Raw genomic sequence first — 23,270 nt, forward strand, 5'->3', positions numbered from 1 at the left:
ATGGAATCTAATCCGTGCTTCTTACACCCCTAAATTCTCTATTAAAGACTACAGTTGTTTTATAGTTCATGTTCAGAACATTCAAGACAACCTGACAATGTCCAAAGTCAAACTGGGAGGGTTTTATTTTAAATAGATGGAATCACTCCTAATGAAATATGGAAATGATGTTTCCTATACTACAAACTTGATCCAAAACACCACTAATTTTAAATTTTCAAGCATTCAATATTTGGGCAGTAATAATTTTTAGAATTTGCTAAATACATTCTACTGTATTTAGTAAATTTTAACACTGATAGTTTTACTAAAAAAATCAAAAGGATACACTTGCACACTGTAATAATAAAGAAAGGTCATTCAACAGTATCACAGCCTTCATACAGAATTTAATGCTACTAACAAAGTTTATTTCCTGGCAGCTTTAAAATTCAGTAACATTGCCTTTACTATCAGTCCACCTGTTATTTCACTACTTTTAAACAACTATTTGAGCAAATGTCAAATCTATATTTTTCTGAGAGAATTTTTCAGGGTCATTTATTCAGAGGGCTTTAATGAAAACTTAATGCATTAAAAAAACCCCACCCAAAACTAAGGAAATTGATAGTCTCCTTTAGAAACTTTCAAAGTTGATTTCAGAAAGAAATGGCTTTTAAATTCTTACAGATATGTGCAGTCTTGGTAGCCAGAGAAATGCTGAAACAAGAAGACATGAAAATCGCTGAAGAAACGCCAGCGTCTTCTCCCCGTCCCCTGACATTATGAGGAAGACAGAAGACGCAAACCAGTCGTAGCCAGCGTAGCGCTCCCGCAAGCAGCCTGCAAGGGAAGGTTAAGGAACTCGGGCAGAAACCTCCTCCTCCCCAGGCCCACGCACACAGAGGCAAGAGCTGGTCTGTTAGAGGTGGGGCCAGGGGAGTACAGCTGCACAGAAGGCAGCTTCTTCAGGCACGGCTGCCTCTCAAACTGAATTAAGAGAAACGATTTAAGCTATTATTTTCCCTATACACTACTTTTTTTCCAGTCCATAAGTAGTCAAGCCAAATCAACAAAAGTAAATGAAAACCAAGTAAATGCAACAAACCCCACACCAAAACAAGTGTGCTTGTAGTACAAGAAAGGAGAATGGTGGAGGGGGAAAACAGGAGCTGTGAAGATTGTGAAAAAAAACCCCAAAACTAAGTAAAAGAAAAGCTTTAAAAAAAGAGATTAAGCATAGTCTGACCAATATACCTGAAGACTATTTTAACAGCAATATGTAAGTCTAATACCTGAAGAATATAGCAAAGCTTTTTGGAAAGGGGTACCTGGTTTACTTAAAAAAAAGTTCCACTCTGTCCCAGCCAAAACCAGGACAAGTAGATCTAAAAGAGTCAGAAGTCAAAACATTCCTGATTATCAGATTACAGCTACATATCATTACACAGGCAATACCATTAACACTCTTGAAATTGTGGGAGTACCACAAATACTTATTAATGCTCAACAGTGCATTGTTGCAGACTCTTTATCATATACAGAAAGATGTGATCCTACTCCAAAACAGTTCGACAAAAATGAATGAGACTTACAATTTTAACAAAGTAAGGGAACAAAAGAGTAAAGATTTTCTTGAGTGCATTGGGTGTGCATTTTAACTTACCAAAACTTCAAAGTAAAAGTGCTGGTTTGATTTGGGTTTTTTTTTTTTCTTTCAGTACATATTACATATTGACACCACCATCAAACACCCAAACTGAGAGTTCAAATTCCAATGGCATTATAATTTATGCCATCAAGAAAGGATACAAAGTGAGGATACCACAGTTCTTTGCTGTTGTTTCAGAAATTTCTCACAATTCATTAACAGGAAGCACAGCCCATTTTCATCATGTTCTTTTAGCAAGTTTAGATATTTTCCATATCTAGCATAAAAAGTTAAAAACCAAAACTGTTTAAAAGGTTAAATACTTTTTTTATTCTTAAAAAGCAAGAACTCATATTTAATAGGCCTGTGAAAGTTACGCTATGAAAGCTGTCATGGCATTGTTCATCACAAACACTATGTTGTAGATATACATGTAATTGGTTTAAAAAAACCTATTACGCTTTATCTAGGAAGCATACACACCAAACCTCTGTGACTCAGTGTTACAATTTCTCACCTAAAATCCTTTTAGTTCAGTTTTAGAGACTATGGTGGGGAGGAGCAAGTAGTCTAACACACATGACTGATTTTCTTCACATACATTATTTAGAATTCCATCTAAGTATATTGTATGTGTAATTATTAGCATCAGGATTCAAATATTAATGCTAAAGATAACAATCTATGGAAGTACAGACACATTAGCCTTTCCTTCATTCCGGCTCTGCAAATTACCAGCCAAATGGAATGTTTAAATGGCATATAACTAAGCTTAGCTAAACAGAACCATTCACAGAAGTAATGTGAGGGGAAAAAAGACAAATAACTCAGGATAATGTGAATTTATGGTAAATCTTACTAACAAGTTACAATTAGCCTTTAAAACAATAAAAGATAATAACATATATAATCTGTAAAGATAATTTAATTATGTGCTAATACTTTTTTAATTTTCAAAGTTAAAATTAATTTTCTTAAAGATGATCTTTAGATTTAAATGGTATAAAGCCCTGAGTTGATGGATTAAATATCATTAAAGTCATTCCATGAAAATCAAACAAATCCTTGAAATACACTAGGGAAATATTTTAATACCATGTACCTGACTGTCATTTCAACACCAAGCTGCTGCACAGGTGAAAGGCTTTCATTCTTCACATCTGCATCCATGGCTGAAACAAAAGAAAAAATATAATAAAAGTATTATGATAAATAGGAATTTAAAAAAATGAGTACTAATGTAGAACTTCTTTTATGTATGAATGCCAATTCTGGAGAGGTGTTTCTTATTTCAAATGAATTTAGTAGTGTTTGCAAAGAATCCATCAAGAACCTGCATTCTTCATATGCATTTGGGTTTTTGATTAAAATCACCTTCTTCATAAGGAAGTTATGTTAGTATGGTTATCGTTAGTTTTACAGCACGATGTAAACAAACAACTTTTTTTTCAGTCCCATTTCTTAATAGAGCTTTATCCTTTCCGGCCAAGAAATCAGACAAAGCGGCATTTTCTGATCTACTTTCTTCCTTTCCAGTGGCCTTAGGTCTCCTAGCTGTAAAGCCAACTTTATTAACAAAAATTCTGGTTTTATACAAATCACAGAAACTGATTTAAAATATATAACTGATTTAAAAACCCTTCTATTTCTATGTATTGTTCTTTCACACAGTAATACCCTATTTTCTGCATTTGTTTAACATAAAAATCCAAGTTAGACAAACTAGTAAATCATGAATTAGAGCAACCTCTGTTGTAATATTTTATCAAAATTTTAAATTCTAAATGAAGTTAAAAATGGGGCATTGTTTCTCTCATGTACATACATCATCTAAGATAACTATACCTCAGAAAAAAAATTACAGTCCAATAATATGAGTTACAAATCTGAAGGCTTAAACCTTTAATATACTTCTTTCAAAGTGCTACTTAAAACCAACAATAAATGAAACAAATACATAAAAATACCCCTAATAACGGACATAATTTGGTAAAATTGTAAGTAACAGATATGGCAGCAGAAGTTAAAATATATTCATGTAAGTGACAAATGTAAAAATCCGATTAAGGAGATCACACAGTAACTTGGTGTGTATTTTTTCTATATCGTTCTCAGACAGAGAGAAATCAGATTGAAGGATTCCCTAGCTACCCATTCAGGTAAACACTCTATGTTTCTGGTAAGTAAACAGGGACTAAGGTATTAAGGATGAAATATTTACAGGTTAAGGGAGGAAATGCCTCTGCTTAGGAAGAAAAGTTAAAGAAAAAACAAATTAAGAAGCACTCTGCTCAGATGAGACGAAATAGGTTGAAATTTTCATGAAGAAAACAATACAGCAAGACTGCACTTGACAATGAAGCAATAAAATTCAGCAGAGGACGTATGGTAAGAAAAAAACCCTGCTCTATTATAACTAATAAAGGACAATGATCTAAGTGTTAGGGTCATGAGAAATTAACCTTGTACTTTTGACAAATACATTTATACGTAAGAAAAACCAACTGGTATTTGAGTAAAATAAATTTATTCAGTAATCTGATGGGACTGAAATAGCAAACCCACATCAGGGAGGTTTTTTTACTCAAAGAACAGAAGTTCATATATCTTTTGCCTAGCATACCAGCAACACAGTATTTGGAAGAATACATATAAAAATCACAGGGCATTTTAGTTAAAAATGAGTTAAAGATGAGTGAAACAGTTCATAACCTTTCACAGCTCCTGTTCCAAGTTACCTGTTTACTCAGGCTGCAACTACAATACTAAGTCAATTAATTTTCAGGTTTCTGTGTGCAACTATGAAGGCAAAAGGCGTACTTATATCCTAGAAACCAGGGGGAATTTGAATGAGTTGGCTATAACTAATGGCCAATTCAGTCCTGACATGACCATATTTAAAGGCAGGAGAGCGGCAAGCAGTATAACAACCTCTAAGCCGCAAGGAAGCCCTTCCTCTACTTTGAGGTGGATCCTCCTATGGGTAGCAATGCAGGATACAATGGTATCCAAGTCCAGCAAGGAACAGCTCTATCACAACCCACAATCTGAGCCCCGTTTCCATTCTGCAACAGTTTACAGCAAGTACTGAATGCTTAGTTCCCATTAACATTAAAAGAACACAACCAATTTCATTGCTTCTCATTGCCTTTTCTTCTCTGTTGTAATAATTTCTTAGTTGCTGAAAAGGGTTTTCTCCTTATCAGTTTTCCTTTTGATATTTTCCCCTGTATTGTGAAAGAAGATAAAATTAACATAGAGTTTGGATTGAATAATAATTCTATATCACATGACACCTCATCAAGGCAAAAACTGTTGCTTTTGTACCGCAGTGTATTTGATATAATCATAGCTCTGTACACTAGGCAGTCAGGTTGCTGCCACTCCACAACTCACAAACTGTGGTTCTTTGTCCTGGGTCAAAAGTTTTGATTTTCCATTTTGTTTATGAATTAATAGACTGGGAAGACTAGGCTTTAGAAAACTAAAAAGTCATTTAGAATGCACAAAGGACCACTTCCCACTGATTAAAATCTGGACCTAGACACCCTAAAAGCTCCATTAAGCTTAGAAAATTGTTATTAACAATAAGTGGAATATTGAAATACTGCATATTGCAATCCATGGATAAAAAGTTGACTAGTAAGCTTGCAGGAGTATGTTGTGACTGTACTAGCGTAATGATGCTCATACCTCTGACTTAATGCACTGAATTTAATTTTCTACAAAACTCATTTGACAGATAGCTATCAATACACCTGACATTACTAACAACTGCCCTGAAACACAATGGTTTTCATAACAAAAGGCATTGACAGATCAATTTGCGAAGAAAGAATGCCATTTAGCTGTAAACAATGGACAGCATACCTCTGTCATACAGCACTGTGGCTATTATTAAATGGAATGAACAACATGCTTTGGCAGCTTCCTTTTTATTTAGCTAATAAACCAAAAATATCCTATGTTGAACAGGTGTTTTACACTTCTTTCTTTAAAAATGTAAAACACTGTAAAATGAGATATTAAGCCAAAATTAAACTAGTGGCTTGAATTGTACCAGAATTCTCTCAGAATTGCTTTACAATTAAAAAAAGTATTATTATAATAGAAAGTTGACTTTGCCTCTCATTCTAAAATTCACAAAAAACCCGACAGCAGTAAGTATGAACCATTTTTAAGTGTAAATTATAAATATTTTTTTAAAATCATGCAGCTGCTCCTTAGCCACCTACTATATGCACTTCAGATGAGCTAATCATAAGAAATATTGGTATGCCTGCTCTCAAATCTTTTTTTACATCCACTGTTTAACACAATCTTGATCATTCAAAAGAGAAAATGCTTCCTTTGAAACACTAAGGACTGTAAACCATTAATAGTTAGCCACTTTAAACAAACAACAAAAAAAGAACACTACACATGACAGGCTGAGGGAGTTGGGCTTGTTCAGCCTGGAGAAGAGGAGGCTGCGGGGAGACCTGATTGCGGCCTTTCAGTACCTAAAGGGGGCCTATAGGAAAGATGGGGAAAATCTTTTTAGTAGGGCCAGCTGTGACAGGACAAGGGGTAATGGTTTTAAACTAAACCAGGGTAGGTTCAGACTAGATCTAAGGAAGAAATTCTTTACAATGAGGGTGGTGAAACACTGGAACAGGTTGCCCAGAGAGGTAGTGGAGGCCCCATCCCTGGAAGCATTCAAGGCCAGGTTGGACGGGGCTCTGAGCAACCTGATCTAGTTAGCGGTGTCCCTGCTCCTGCAGGGGGGTTGGACTAGATGACCTCTAGGGGTCCCTTCCAACCCAAAACATTCTATGATTCTATGATTCTATGTTTTTAAAATTTCTCAGTTCATTACCTGATCCACCTGACCCTTAGAAGACTAAAAGCTTATTAAATGGTAGAAAGTTCCTATGAGATTTTATTCGGCCTGAGAACTAAGCCTCATCTGGAGAAGGAACACATCGGGACATTTGAGCTTTACAGCCAAGACCTGAAATAGCTGAGGTTCTGTCCCTTTGGCAGAACATAGCAGAGCTGTTTCAGAGACAAAGTCCAGTGGAAACAGAGAACTCAACTGCAAGGTCACCTGCACAACCAGAGCTACCAAAAAAACCCCAGCTGATCCTGAAAGGTCATAGCATTCCCAAGCTTGGGTGGTCTGCAACACATGGCAGACATCAATTAAGAAGTCCAGACACCAACATATTAGATGACTGCACATGGAATTCTTTGAGAAATCGGTTTGTTGGAACCTTGAGAAAACGAATACATTTCCACAAAGCATTTATGTTGCAATGAACTGGAATTTGCTAACAGGAAGAGCAAGTGGCTATTTTAGGAACTTCATATCCCTAATGTGTAATGCCTATTTTAAGTACTATAGCAAATTTCAGTTTCTTGCCATCCTATTGCCTATTACAGCTAGACATCAATGATTTGGTTTTCAGTGGTTTGAGTGTTTTTAAGAAGAAGGAAATATAAAAACAAACTAGGAAGTATTAATTCTGGGAAAAGGGATAGATGGAGTTCATTAACATTTAACATACATACTGTATGTAATTTTATTAACCTGAATCCACATCACAGCAGTATCTGTTGCTAGCAGAAAGTAAACTTCAAGTAAGATTTGTGTTACTGTTTATAATTAAACACTGCAACTGCATAGCGGTTTATCAGATATTTTCCCTTCTCTCTTATCTTCAAAATGATAACAACCCAAACTAATTTCATTTTTCCATATTTGCAAATTTTATAATAGACTGAAATCCTGAGGGGTTCCACAGCAGATGGATGACTGTGTTATTCTAATTACAACTACCTAAGGGTTTAGCAAGCTGTCATTTTTTAAGATAATCAATTTCTCATTTTAAGAAACATGATAAACACTGAATATCTATGCATTGTACTGAATCCACTTTCATGAAAATTATGGCTTCTCTTCATTAAAATTAAACAACTATTAGAAACTGGTATTCAGTTCCTCGGACCCAAATTTATTCACGAGAATGGTGGACACATGCAATTACCAAGTGCATGTTTAGCTTAGATGTGCAGCTAGCAAGACACATCAGGAATACACTTTATCTTCTAACAACTCATGAGCTTTACCTAATTCAGAAAAAACATCTCTACTGTAACAGCAGTTTTGAGATTTATCTTAGATAGCACTTACACATATGTTTATGGAAAAGATACTGTGAAATAACATAGCATTCAATAATTAATTGTTCCCCTTGGAGAAATTCCTACACATTAACAGAAAACCCTGGGAAATGTATACAAATCTGATCAATCATTATTGAATCAGTGAGAAACCTTATTTTAAGTAAATAAGGTCTGATAAAGATTCAAGCATGTTTTGTTTGTCCCTCCTGTACAAACATTGCAAGCATAATACAGACTTGGGTTCTCAAAGCACATTCCCTGTCTTCACAGGAGTGCCACACTGTATGTTTTATGATGTAAAAAAGAACTCGCAATTAGTGTAAATTTAGCTATACAACTGATTCTTACAGCATTCCAGAGTGGCGTACGATCATAGATTGAATTTTAGAGCCAGATTTTTGTTTCACTTTCATGTCAATCAGCATGAATTTATTGGTCTTAACTAGTTTCCCTGGACAACACTTACTGCTACACCTGTCTCAAAAAGGTGCTATGAAATTTTAGTAACTGTTTTCCTATAAAACTTAAAAGAAACCCTTGTGGGAACATATGCTGTTTGTGTGAGCAACACTTTTTCCTGGACTGGAGAACTCCTCACGAAAAGAGTCTGTGATAATGGTGCTGCTGACAGGGAAAGAAAATGCAACAGCAAGAGGCAACATCAGCCCTTTGCCTACATTTAACATCAATTTCTTACCACCAGACTACTGACTATCCTTGAGAAGGCTTCTCACTCTCCCACTTCCAAGCTTGTGTTCATTAAAGCACAGGGAATATCAAAAGCATTTGCAAATGAAAATTGTTCGTCAGCCAACTCTTTAAGTTTTGGAGTTTTTATTTGAGAACTGAACAGGTAAATTTATCCAGAATTAATGTCCAATAGTGCCTGTATAAGACTGAATGAAAAAAATATTCAGAAAATACATAAAGGAATGTCATACAGACTGGGTTGGTTTATCATAGAAAGAAAATCTATCAAGCTCAAGAAAATCAAGAATGTTATTTTTGGTTTGGTTTTGTACCTGTTCTTTGGGATTTTCCTTTCTAAAAAATTAATTTAACGTATGTAATTGTCACAGGATTTTCAAACATGGTGCTTCTTCAAAGTTGGCATTAAATTTTAGATAAATAATGTAGTGTTGTTGCCACCTCCACCTAATCAATGGTTCATGGTGAAATCAATGAAGTAGAAGATCCAGGTTCAACCTTCCTGAACATGTTTTAAATCCTAGCTTTGAATAAAAGGTTGAGAAGACTGGATTTAAACTAAGGCACTCGACATCCAAGTGAACAGAGTATGGACTACTGCTTCCCTTCAGTAGAGTTCTTCCAAACTGGATGGAAACACCTAGCTGTTTTGGTTAAGAAACAGCAGGATGCTGTCTTTGCTGGGCAGGGCATCTACTCAGAAGTTGCTCAGTTAGGTGTCTGTTCTTCCTTTACTTTGTTTTTGCCTTATTCAAACCAAGCGGGTTTTCCTGTTTTCCTAACAGGAAACACTAAGATAACCTTGGAAAGTTAGGTCTCCAAAGAAATGTGTGACAAGCATTCCCAAGACAGAAAAGAAAACTACACCCGGGTCTTCCATATCATTGGAGAATGTGTAGTACTTTGAACTGCAACCCAAAAATAGAGACATACAGAGAGGAGCAAGAGGGGCAGTCTAGGTGTCAAGTAGATCATTTACATCAACAAGACATTATGTGGGCTTTTAAAGGAACCATCAAAATCATAATTTGAATTGGAAATTGTCAGAAATATGTAAATAGCAAGTCTTATGAGTCCATTAAAAGCTTTTTATTGCTCATTACGGCTCCTGAAAAGTTGAAAAGTAAATGACAAACTAATGCAGGACAACAAAAAACCCTTTAAGGATCTGTTAAGGAAAAATAAAATAGTGACAGAAAGAACTGTCAGCAACTCTCTTCATTAAGCAAAGAGAGAAATTCTCAAATAAAATTAAGAGTATTCTGTTAGCAAGCTTTCAGAAGGTAAAGGCCACTACATAAAAGCAAGAGATCCTCTAAGTTACTAAAGGGGTTTTATGCTTTGAAACTTCAAAGGCAAGTCTCCAAGGACACTATATTTGCATCCTATGGATGTGAGAATAAAATATGAGTATAAATAACAGAGTCTCCCCAAAGCAGGCTTGGCTCTCCAGAGTTAGTGGCAGAACAAGCACTCTAAACGACTAAACTACAACCTAAGAGAAAAGTCCTGGACAGACAGTAAAGAATGAAAGCACATTTTCCAGCAGATATTAGCAATGCTTCTAAATCTTCTAATTTTGCAAGTGCTTCAAAATACTAAAATGTATTTCTTTTCACTCAGAATAAATTATCATTGATGCTTTATTCTTGCCTGTAAGCATGACATCTGTACAAAACTAACACTCAGATTACTCTGCCAACAATAGCAGTTCTTTAATACATATCCTTTAATGCAATACAAATTGCATACCTTTGGGTTGATTATATATTATGGAGCTTTCAAAAGGTGAGCCAGATTGCTTACACCATCTTAAATGTTTATGCCACCAGCTTTTCAAATCATTCTACAACAGGTGTCAGCAAATACTTTGAATCATATCCTCACCTGTTCTGCATCTCCATCTTTCCATCACACATACAGAAATGTGAAAGCCCACCACTAATAATTATCTGTAATCTTTACTCAAGCACACCACCTTTTTCTCCAAAGTGAGGTTATTTTCCACCAGTTAAGAATTTCTGAGCTGTTAAAGGCCATTTTAAACAACCCCCAAAATGCTACAGATACATTTAAAAGGAAAACAATTTAAATATGAAGAGGCTGCACGGCAATAAATTATTAGGAAACTGACCTTTATAGTTTCCCGTGCTGAAATAACAATCCAATCGGCTTTCAGAAAGATGTGACACGAACTTTTCAATTAATTCTGCCAGAACTGCAAAAAGTAAAAACACATTAAAACATTACAGGCAATGGAATTACATTACCTAAAAAAGGGACAATATGTGAGAAACTAAAGCTATGTGAATTCCTGCATGTTTTTTTCATGTTTTTACAGGGGAACAATTCTAAACTGTGCATTGCGCTTTTGCATTCCTAACACCGTTCCTAACTTAAAGTGAATTTTAATAGCTTTACTGAGAATATATTCAGATATATTCAGTGTAAACGGAAAGAGAATCCCATGTTATCTTTATATCCTCCAAGGATTACTTCAGAATTTGTTACATGGTTTCCATATGAAATGAAAATTAACTATAATTAAACTACAATATCTTATCACATTTGTCTGTGTATGTAGACAGGAAAGAATGAAAGAAGGGAAGAAAGAAAAACAAATCAACCAACCCACTCACCCACCAAACCACATGCAACAAAAAACCCACACCACCCCAAAATGATGCTAACAAAAGTAAATGAGGTTTTAAGGACTGTTTCCAAAAAAAAAAAAAAAAAAGGATACAGGATACAATACCTCCTATGCCATCACAAGCTAAGAAGGATTATTCACTTAAAATCAAGTGATAGGAGCATTTCATTTGGGAAATTCTGTATTTTATGATGACCATAATGTTCTTATTCAGTTCTTGCCATGGAACTTTGTCTGCAGATACTGCATAGGTAAGTCAGATGCTGACATCTGGTCACTATGCAGGAAACTGTATCTCCCACCTTAAAAGGATGTTAGCAAGAACTCTCAAATCATTAGCAAAAACTGTTCCTGATTCCTCAGTTCTGCAAGTCTGAGGCTACTGCAGCTGAGCACACTGCAACCTTACAGGTTTAAACAAAGGATACAAGGAAGCCTTTACACATACTGCATGGAGATATTAAAAATTTATGACAGCAACAATGAACTTTTTTTATAAGTAAATGCTATCCTAAACCAGCTGCTGTTGTCATGATAAAGAAGATTTAAAGGATAGTGATATAAGCTTCTGTTCACAATAATGCAAAGTAAGGAAGAGTATTTAGAGAATAACGATTGCTGCTACCCATGGGATTTCGTGCTTTAAGACTGCATTTCCTTAGCAGCACCTCAATTTCATAGCCACTGAAGCTTCAGCTTGTTTTGCACGGAATAATTCCACTACACCATTTTAGCAGATAGCTGTATGAACAGTTGTTACAATCTGTGGTGGAGGTGGCAATAGAGAAAGGTAGAAAGCTCTTGAACTAGCCTTGCTGACAGGCAAACTTAAACAGGAGACCACAGCATGAGCTCTTTTGTGAGTGAGGAGAAGGTGGAAGACAGAACCTCCACCCATGGTCTGATGCTTGTTATGCCAGAAAAATAACAAAGAAAAGGGTATCATAAAGACAATTAACTGTTCTTCCAACCATTTTAAGCTAACATACTGACATTAAATCATCTTTTTTTTTTCTTGATTAGTTGTCTAAAACATTTACAGAAATTCATTTACACTGAATGAGTCTAGAAAAAGTTTTTAAAAGGCTGAGTTTCAGTAATACTATGTTGATGGGTAGGGTAAAGGGGAGAAGAAATTTCACTACAACAGCTAAACACACATTTACAGTTACAGTAGCGAATTCCAACAGTAACAAAACTAATTTTGCATTGCAAAGGACTACTAAATCAAAACAGAAAAAAATTACATGTGTAATTTATATTCCTATGCATTTTTATGGAGAGAAGAAACTGCTAATTAAACGTAATATAGCTATTTTTAATCATGGTTAATAAACCACATGGGGCTAGCAAAAAGCAATTTACTTCATAGAAGACTAACAGTTTATTCATTTTGTGAGAATAAACAGAATAAACAAATCTCCCCATTCTTCACTAATATGCTTAGTGAAATTTGGTCCACACACAATATAGCAAGTATTTGTACAAAATGAGAAAAGGTGTCTATGCCTGGAGCTGTAGATAGCAAAAAAGGAGAAATTAAAATTTGTAACTAGCTAAATGCTTACTATATGACTATTACTACTGTGATTACTAAATTTGCCATATTATAATAACAAACATAACTATGTTAAAAAAGACTAAAATACCACACAATTCAGAAAATTTAAACCCAAGTCAGAACATTGTACATTTCTTGCCTTGTTGTTGGAAGGCATCCACATGCTTGACCTAGCAGTCAAATATTTCAGTTCAGTGCTTGAGTTAATGGGAGAAGTGACAGCTCAGCTGCTAAGCAATTTTTTGAAACTCAAGCACTAAATTGATTTCCACTATTTGAAAGTATTTATCTAAGTGCCTATCAGGATCTTTGAAAAGCTTTTAATCAAGTTTGAGAGAAGAAGACAAACATAAGAGTTCATCAAAACAAATTTGGTTAATACACAAATAGAGGGTTTTCACAGGACACTATCTCTTCCAAAAGAATGCCCATGTGAAACAACAAGTAGTTATTTTAATTTTTGTCTTTTAATAACACATCATTTAGCTGCCATGTGGACACTGCCTTGAAATCTTTATAAAGATGGAAACCAGCTCACTGATTTTTCATTTAACTGGAGAAGTAGACAAAGGAAATTTAGGAAAGTTCACTCCATAGTACAGCCGGTACTGTTGTAGAAGTCCACATTCTCATGCAGAGGTTGTGTTCAGAGATAGAGATTAGTGTTGTGACCTACCAACTCAGTGAAAAATGTTGATTTCCTTAAATTATGGTAGCTTGGCTGATGAAGTTTTTAAGAGACTGGCAATTAACTCATGCAAATTTAATCCACACATCCAAAATAAAGAGAATTTTAATTTAGGAGTGTGTAATCATATACAAAATAAATGAAAGGGTTTTTAAATTCCCTAAACGGTTGCAGTATGCTCACAAACCAGTTCCTGCAGGACTTTTTTTTTTTCCTTGAAGGACTAATGTACAAAAGAAAGGTAACTGAAATGGCTTCTTAAGTGCATAAGAACACTGATTAAAAAAATCTATGTGATTAAAACTGTTTTAATAGATAACATTGAGAGGTTATCTAATACCTACTCTGAAAACTTTAAGCCAAAAAAATCAAAAACTGTGAAAAGCATCAGATTTTTTTAGATCCTGTAATGTAACTAGTGTTACTTGTTCATGTTCTATACGAACTCACAGATGCTTCAGAGGAGTTTAAAAGAAAAAGAACTTTCTTAAGAGTTAACAGTAGTCCTGCTTGACTTGTCTTAGAGGCTAAAAATCCAAGAGTGAAAACCTTGGACAGCTGACTTCCTTGTAAGAGTAATGTCAAAAATTTTCAACTCTATCAACTATACTTCAGCTTAATAAATCTATCAAAAACACAGTTGAAAATTCCTTTCTTAATGACAACAGTAAGGACTTATTTGAATTCCTAAGATAAAGGGAGAGACTTTCTATTATTGTATATCAAAATGGCAGAGAAACAACCTGCATTTTCTTTGAAAGGAAGAAAACAAGATAATAAAAATTCTGACAGTGCTTCCATTAGAGATGAAGGTTGCATATCTTATACCAATATACAAGTATATTCTTTATTAATGCCTTTCAAATCCTAATCAATGTACTACAGATGCTTCGGGCAGGCCACAAGCATTGTGAAGAGTAGCCCAAATGAGGCCAAGACTTAACCTGACCAATATCCGTGGTTCTCTAGCTGATCTAAGTGGCCCAAAGACATACATACAAAGACACTCAACAAGCAGCTATATCCCTAGCATCCACAATTCTGTCACACCTTTATAGAAGGAATGACTAGAAGTATGCCTTTGTCTTAGCTTACTGTGCTTAGAACAACAGAATGCAGAAGCTGGTTGTCTACAATGTGATTTGCTTTTAGATGACCACAAAAAAATCCCACGCTTTCAGTCCTGCCACACTAAAAGACATACAAGTCTGAGGAAGGTTTGCATCTCCTTTTAGTGGTTCAATAAAGCCATTCAAAACCGGATCTTGATATTTGACCACAGAAATGGCTTAAAAGCTACAGTCAGAGGTGATGCTTTAGGAGGGAAAACACCAGTCTAGGGATGAAGATGGACATTCCCCGAAGTAATGCGATACCATAGCATTTAGCACAAAAACATTGACCACGTCAATGTGATGGTAATCAACACCAGAAGACTGAATTAGAGATATTGATACTATACAGTTTGCTCAAGAATTTTCTGATGGAGTTCAAGCAGGTTCTACAGATTCAGCATCTGGTCATCCTGACACCAGATCACAAAATACTTTAAAAATCAATACACGCTACACTATACAGTCACTGAATCCAAGGTTGTCTTTGCTAATTATATTCTGCTTCAACTGCTGTTAATGTTGATCTCCCTCAGAAAGGGCCCGGAAGCGTAAGTATGCAACTTTGCTCTGTAATCCTTGGAGTTTGCTCCATCTGTAACTAAAGAGAAACTTTGGATTTCTTGTGATCTGGACTGAAGCCTTTCAGTCCTCTGAAATTTGGGAGAGCTTCACATGCTGCAAAAGATAGATAGCAGCACAGCTGTCTCCCATAAAGCAATTTCAATGACCATGCTGTTGTCTCAAACCACACAGATAGCAGATATTTTGCTGCTGCTGAAATATCTCCGAGCAGATATCCATCATTTGAACAGCTTTACATCCACCTTAAATTACCAGTACTTACACATAATTTATAGTATTACTTTTTCTTTTATAGGGTGTTTTTATTTACTTATTTAGTGTTTCATTATGGTATTCTGTTTCTATTTTCATACTTCAGTTTTCTGTCTGGTTTGTGAAAACACTTGCAGAAGTCCATATGAGGCTTAACACCAATTCCATGGATACTTTCTTTCTGACTTTTACTCCCAGTTCCATCTCAGCTGGAAAGTTATTCAGAAGCAAGCATTATTTGTTGTGTTTGGGTTAACAAATCTAAATGTCTCTCTCTAATTCCTCATTCTAGCTTCTGGCACCTCCAACAAAGCTACAGAAAATAACCTACACAGGTTTTGAGGGTGTGTATGGATAAGTACAAAGCACAAAAGGAAAGACTTTTTTTTCTTTGTAAGCCACTACTTTAAATGTATGTTCTGTTTTTTGTAAAATATGTTTTTTTCAACAAATAATTCCTTTTAGATGCAGGAAGACAAACTAACAATTTCCAACAAAAATTTCATATAACATAAGAAAAGATCAGTCTAGAAAATATGCTGTATTCAAATAAAATTGATTTTACAAAGACTAAATTATTGGTACTTCAAAATATAGAACATCAAAAAAACCCCTCACCGGACTGCTAGATCATTCATGCAAGAAAATTAAACATACCATGTTGCTAGAAAAATCTAGGGGTTTTCTAATTGCTACCCTTCAATTTATTTTTCTTATACTAGCAGAAGCTCATATAAAATACATTCAGTTGTTTCTGAATGGTTATGAATCTCTATTTGTTCACCTGTTTCACAAAGCTGTCTGAACATAGGCATTTGTGGACATGTACAATACAATGTATGTTCTATTGTATATATGCATTATATACAAATAGATATGTATTCTTTCTACACACACATTCTTCCAAATGGAAGGTGAAAGCTCTGACTAATTTACAATCACTTAAGACTACAGATTCAAGCTTGTTTCAAACAAGCAATAAGAACAGAAAGCACTGATAATTTAGAAACATTCAATAATTTTATAATAATTTATAATAATTCAATAACTTTAATCACATTATACAAATGACAAATTTCTTTTTTTAATATTAAATCAGTTCCTGTATAAATGACTTCCTTAAGGCTTCTGAAACTGCCCTGTAACTTTTATAATGCTATATAATTTATCATAAAATTCAGGTCTCATACAGAACACACATGCTGGGTTACTTTGATCCCATATAGATGATATTTCATCTGTCTTCACTGTCCACTGTATTAATTGCTTACCTAAAGAATTTGAAGGGGAACCTTTCGCATTTGTAAACAAAAAGTTAGACTATGTACTGAGCATCTGACCCTTTAGAGATCTGAAACAGACTTATATCTGAGCCCTCTTTCTGTGTCAAATTTTACTGAAAACAGCCAACGCAGAGGGATGATGGCCATAAAGAGAAAAGGGCGTAAGCCTTGTTTTCTCACAAAAATCCCATTGAAACGGTCTTCATAATCAACACAAAATTATTGACTACTTGTATAGACAATGTAATCTTCAACGAAACTTTAAAGAATGGTTGCTTACTAGTAGCATTCTGTTTGCTTGCTTTGTTTAACTCAGTAAGTCATACTCACTTGTTCCACTGATGATATCTGGTCTGGCTTTCATGACTTTGCAGAACTGTTTTCTACAAATTTCTGTCCACCCAGTTTGCTTCTCTGGACTTCTTAAGAGTGATAAGAGCTTGTCAAGATCTTTATCTAGAAGAAATTAAAAATTAATGTTGTTCTATTTTCTTTTCTTTCTTTTAAACTTACTATGTAATTAATAAGAAACTGTTAGTTACAGAGTACCACAGAAAGAAGTAGACGCATTCAGAAACTAGAAACCATTTTAACGAAAAACAGGGAAGTCAGAGACAGCTGACAGCCCTGTCATTGCCTGGTATTTTTGGCAGACCTCATACCTCAGGAAGAAAAATCTAAATAAATATCGCTTATCCTGTGACAATTAAACTGGAGAAGTAGTCCCGAAGCTGATGACATTCTGCTTTATACAGAAGAGAAATATTCATTCTACTACTGGTGGGTTTTAAGCATTTAAGACATTACTGAGGCACATTCTATAACTCCCCTAAAGTTATTACTCCCCTGTCCTGAAATGATAAGAATTGGAAAGACATTTTAAGGAAAGTAGTTTAGCATTTCCGTGTAATTTCACCACTCTGAAAATCTAAAATAGAAAAGATAGGCAAAGATCCTCCACCAAAGATCATTGGTTTCATAATAAAACTGTGAGGTGGCAGCACTACGTAGAACACAAAATGAAGCATGGTAAGACAGCAACATAATAGTGTTCCATACAAAGTTTCTGCAAGCAGGTTTCCTTCAGATGCTTCTACTAAGGACAGATATTATGGCATATATGTGTATGCCTTCAGCTTGCTAGGCATACCTATCGAGTACATTTTGCAAAAATACATTAGGTTGCCCATGCTATGAGAATTCTTATAATAGCTTTGCTGATGATCTCCAGCATTCCTCAACTTTAGCACAAGGACTTAAAACTGGGACGAAAAGTTACACTAAAAGTATACTTTTGCTGTCACTGAAATGTCACCTTGCAAGTTTTGCATTACTATTTAGAGAAACTTAGAATTTTAAATTGGATTTTCTGAAGAATCTAGGTGCACCTAACATGCTTCAGCCCAGGGCCAAAGGCTCTTGTTGGTGCTGTCAGAGGATGCAACAATACAATTCAGGCATTTTCTAACTTGCGCATGCTTGACCTTTTGCCTGAGCACTATTAAAACACAGTCTTTTGGTACAATTGTTATATATGAGGCACAAACGTATCAGAAAATGTTTTTCATTATATGTTCAGCTTGCTTATAAAACAAATTTGTGGAACAGTTTACAAAAAGATCTTTATGAAACATTCCTTTTAAATGCAAAGAAAGAATTTCAAAGATTGCTCCTTACTGTTAGTTTTACCTTGTTATTAAAGACACATTCTCTCTTAACAATAGGGAGACATGCCTTCAAAATTAAAATTGCCATTGATGCAATGATAAAAGGACAGTTAAGTATGTTCTGTTCTCTCTTGGCTAAAGTGATATTTTTTCCCCTCTATTTTCTACTAAGTTAGAGGAAATTACACATACTTTACCAATTTTCTAGAGTAAAATATCACAGGCTGAGGCAGTAAATTGCACAACTAGCTGAGTCTCACAGAGGTTTGAAAACAGAAGAACCACAGTGACAGATGGAGAACCAGCATATGTAACCATACATGAAAATGTTAAGTTGGCTTTCAACAATATGATATCTGTACTTAAAGCCCTAAGAATTTTTTCTTTAAATCAAACATCTTCTACAAACAAAATGTCTATCTTGGAATTCACACTGAATGATGAATATTAGCAAGCTACCGTGACACATGATGACACAGCACCCTGAATAACATATGCAAGGTAGCGATCAAACGAAAAAGGAAATAACTTCTTCCCATATGCAAGATTTGTTAACGCTAACATACTGGGAAGGGCTGACTATTCAAGTTCTATTTTTCTGAAGGCAGAACAAATTTTAAGTTCAAACGCCAAGACGTTTTATAATGTAATTTTATCTAAGATAAAACTGATCGAACTCACTTTTCTAACAGAAAATCCTGACCCTACAAAATAGAAACAGTCAATTAGACTGCCTCTCCTCAGGCAACTTAGTTCCCAGACCACTTGGTGCTGCCATGAAATATTTTCTCTTCAACTCCAGGTAAAAATAAAGGCGGTATCTATAATAAGGTAAACGCACATGCACTCGCTCCTGCTGTGCACAATCCCTTTGCTATGGGGACCATGCAGTTCCCATCATTACGAAAGGATCATAGCCTATACTACTACTACTAGCTATTCACTAAGGTGATGAAGGTTCTTCATACCTTGCAAACTCTTCTTCGTTCTGTTTCTACATTTTGGAAAAAAAAACACTACAGAAATTAATTCTGCCACGAAAATAGACTTCTGATTAAAGATTCAATAGCCAGTCTACAGCTATTTAGAATACCTGTTCTTGCTTTTACTTCTTTAGTATATTTCATGATTCATTTTTCCAATGCAATGTAATTGTTTCACAATAAAAATACTATTTTCAAATTATCTTATTCTTCTAAGATGATTATTTACAACAGAATTATGATATTGCATATAATTTATTTTAAGCTGATTTAAAGACTTTACTGATTTATAATCAGTAAATTGCATCCCTGTCACTGGGATTTATTATATGATACACAGTATTTCAAAAAAAGCAGATTAAAGTAACTTAACTATTATAATTAATAATTATTCCAAATTAATTAACATGAAATTCCTTTGTCATCCTCATATAACTAAATCCCCAGTTAGTATCTTTCCAAATAATATGCGCTGATGCTTAGAACAGCTTACGTGAGTATGAAAATTTAATGTGAAGAAGGATTTACTCTTATAGTATTATCAGTAGGATTTCTAGTTCTTTCTCTGCCCTTTTCTGCTATTTCTGTACCAGGTGAAGGTTGAGGAAAATCTTAGGACTGCAAAGACACCCCTCTACAAGTTAAATAGTTATTTTACTTCCTAAAGGATTGTAGTAATTCAGTTTGGCAGATGAGGATCAGAGACTAGAAGCTGAGATTTAATCAGTCAATTTAACAGAGACCAGGGTGAAATTTTGATTCCTCTGAAGGAAGTAAAACTGCTAAAAAAACCCCCAGTAATTTCAGGGAAGTAGGACTTCAAGACCAACTCCCATCCATCTCTGCTCCCTCCTCCTGGCTTCCTGATTTGACATTTGCACAGTTTGCCTCTCTAATATTCTTCCTCTCCTGCAGGTTTTACAAAATTAAATCTTTATTTTGTGATTCCTGAAACGCACACATGCTAGTATCTAGCAGCATCAATGCATTCAAAATTGTAATCTTTAAACATGTAACCTTTTATAATGTTAATTTATGCTCCAACAATAGGATAAGGAAATAAAGATTATGGTATTACAGCTTTTTCTGAAATTTTGCTAAAGATCATGGACTACTGCATTTGCCTTAAGGCTCCTCTGGGAAGGTAGTCTTTAATAAAAAAGGAACTTAAGCAACTTCAAATATGTATCAAATATAACTAATGCAGATATGTGTATGCAAGTCTGCAAAAAGTCTAAAGAGACAAAATCCAAGAGTAAATACTCTCAGTAAAATATGAACTTTCTACTTATCACAACTGCCAAGTCAACACTTAATTTCCATTTCTGTCATCAGAATAGAGACAGGCAAGCAACCTACTGAAAACAAGAACTCATTTTTACATAACCAATGGATTTTTTTCCCCAGTCAAGGCAGATACAAGACTTTGGATCCTCAGAGAGCTCACAGGAATTTTAAAACTCAAATGACAGAGAAACAAGCTTAAAATCCATGCAACCAAGATACTACAGCATAACCATGTATTTAATATACCCATTACATACTGTAACTGGTATCATACTGTGGTAACTCACAGTAACTTTTTCTTCCAGCTAAACCATTCACTTAACAGCTTGTCATTGAACATGGACTATGAATTCCTCCAGCAGGTCATTACTGTACAAAAATGAGAACCTTGGCAGGGGGAGTTTGAACGAAAATCAGTTCCAAAAGACTCATGATACCAAATAAATGTCAGCTCAATTTCACAAGTTAGTAGGCAACTGTAACTTGCCCAACAGTATTACCACATAGTTGGAACTCCCACTACCACAGAGTCCTGGGCTATGCACATTGCTTGGGCGGTGGGCTTTCACACTATCACTAGAGGTGTTCTAAACAGGTGCCAATGCCAAAAGAGAGAAGTCCTGCTCTTCTTTCTTCATTTTGCTGGTACGTCACTAAATGGGTTCACTAGTTATCAGAGACTAATGACCTGAATTATTTTTTTCTCTCTGGAAGTGCCAGAACTACTGAAGGAGGTGAAGGACAGGAAGTGAGGGAACAGAGGAAGGAGAAAAAAAACCCCAAAAAACCCACAGCAATAGAAAGAAAAGAAAAAGTGAGGAAGGAAATGAGTAAGACCTTCCTCTTCTGAGGATAGTGAACTTTCAACCGTAACAAGAAATCATACCCTAACAGCGTGATTGAAGAGAATCTTATGTCAACTTAATTAATCTGCTGAGTTCTGCCTTCATCCTCATATGTGATTATATTTTGCTATCCCATCCCTTCCTTTGTGCTAGCACTTGTTGTTTTGTATAGCCTTGTCAAAAAAAATAATGACTTTTATTGGTTTATGAAGCCATAGAACTGCACTACAAATAACCTACAGTTAGCTGCACGTGAAATCTGAACCACCACACCATAACTTTCTTCAGGCTTAACTGATCTCATTGACTAAAAGATGTTGCTTTATAATTCTTCAAATAATTCTTCAGCTAGCTTTTGTGTCTCAAGTGGGTAAGAACTAGGAAAATTCATGTTTTAGAAAAGCGCCACAAATGCCACAAGCATGTCTAGCTTATTCAAAATCTAAATTTAGAGATAATGAATAACCCGACTGTATTATATTTGACTACTACATGAAAACAAATCCATATGAGGATATCCATTTTAGGAAAGCCCATGAACGCTTCTGATAGACCTGCCCACTCATTTCTCTTTCACCTTTCATTAACTGAGTGGACTTCTTAAAGAGTGGAAGACAACAGGCTCATATATGAATACTGAGCCAAAAATAAAGAGGAAAAAGTCAAAGTGCAAGTAAAGATATTTATGTGAAATTACAAGGGATAACAGGAAAGCTAATATAATTGTTTCTTTGACAGAAAAAGTTAAAGAACAATTTAAACAGAGAGACTGCTAGTTTCAGGCAAGTAACAAAAAAAACATGGCTGAAAAGACATCTGATTTTTAAAAAAAGAACAACCACAAAACAGAAACCTGGCAGCACGTTCACATTCAAGTTAGAGCATAAAGCAATGAACTCAGAAAACAGTGGCTGAGATAAAACCTCAAAAGACTTTAAGGACACTATCATAGAAGATTTTTGGTAGCAATTCTGGACTGTACGAGTCAGGAAGAGAGTAAAATAAATGAATGATGGGGTGCCTAGGTATATGTAAACACTAAGCAGTGAATGCATCATTGCAGGACTATTACGGACACTATTCTTCAGTCACACTCATCACCAACTGTCACAACTGCAGAGCTAGGAGAAGAGGAGGAAAATAGATCTGTGCAAAGAGAAGAGTGAATATTACAGTTTAATACATTTCTAAGAAGTTTAACTTTTAATAATGTACAGTGTAGTTAATATTACAAGTAAAGAACCCATTATTTTTAATAGCTGTCTCCTGAATAACAAAGGACTATATCACACTTTGAAAACCACTTAATAGTTCTTCCTCAATTATCTTACTGAAATAATAATTGAACAATTAAGACAAAAGAAAAGCAACAGGGTATCTTGCTGCAGTGTAAACAGGTGGAAATTGCATAATTCATTTCCACATGTAAATAATGATCTGCATAAATCATTTGAAGCTTCACTATAAATTAACTTTGACAGAAGTGAACCATTAATATACTGTTTATCCAATAGTCTTCCAACTCTAAGTACTGGCTTAAATAATTAATGCATATTAATACACAACCCAGCAAGTTTATTTTTCCATATATCCTTTCCTACAGACACATACCATAGAGGCAAATACCTAACATCTGCAAAACCAGGGCAGATATTTGTAAAGAGTGATGCGCTACAGATTTTCCTCAAATACAAATACAGTTTTTGGGTGAGTCTACCCATTCAAAGCATCATAATGAAATGGACGAATTACTCCACTACTCAAATTTAGTTATTAATTTTACCAGCACAAATTATGATAGCTTCATTTTTGATCCAGTGAGGCAAAATACCCAATTGCCAGTGTTTG

The 23,270-nt window shown here is 35.0% G+C and overlaps 1 protein-coding gene across 1 annotated transcript in view; it reads right to left on the minus strand.

The window, feature by feature from the left end:
• TBC1D32 (TBC1 domain family member 32) overlaps window positions 1–23,270 on the minus strand; it is an 80,229-nt gene that overhangs the window by 6,542 nt on the left and 50,417 nt on the right. Inside the window, exons 27-31 of the mRNA XM_009645194.1 lie at window positions 16,971–17,096; window positions 10,641–10,724; window positions 2,733–2,802; window positions 1,792–1,907; window positions 668–822 (exon numbers count right to left, since the gene is read on the minus strand). Of these exons, the coding sequence (XP_009643489.1) occupies window positions 668–822; window positions 1,792–1,907; window positions 2,733–2,802; window positions 10,641–10,724; window positions 16,971–17,096 (551 nt within the window). The remainder of the gene's footprint in view (window positions 1–667; window positions 823–1,791; window positions 1,908–2,732; window positions 2,803–10,640; window positions 10,725–16,970; window positions 17,097–23,270) is intronic.

The sequence above is a fragment of the Egretta garzetta genome, unplaced genomic scaffold, assembly GCF_000687185.1.
Source record: "Egretta garzetta isolate BGI_Z169 unplaced genomic scaffold, ASM68718v1 scaffold18, whole genome shotgun sequence".
In the NCBI taxonomy this organism is placed as follows: Eukaryota; Metazoa; Chordata; class Aves; order Pelecaniformes; family Ardeidae; genus Egretta; species Egretta garzetta.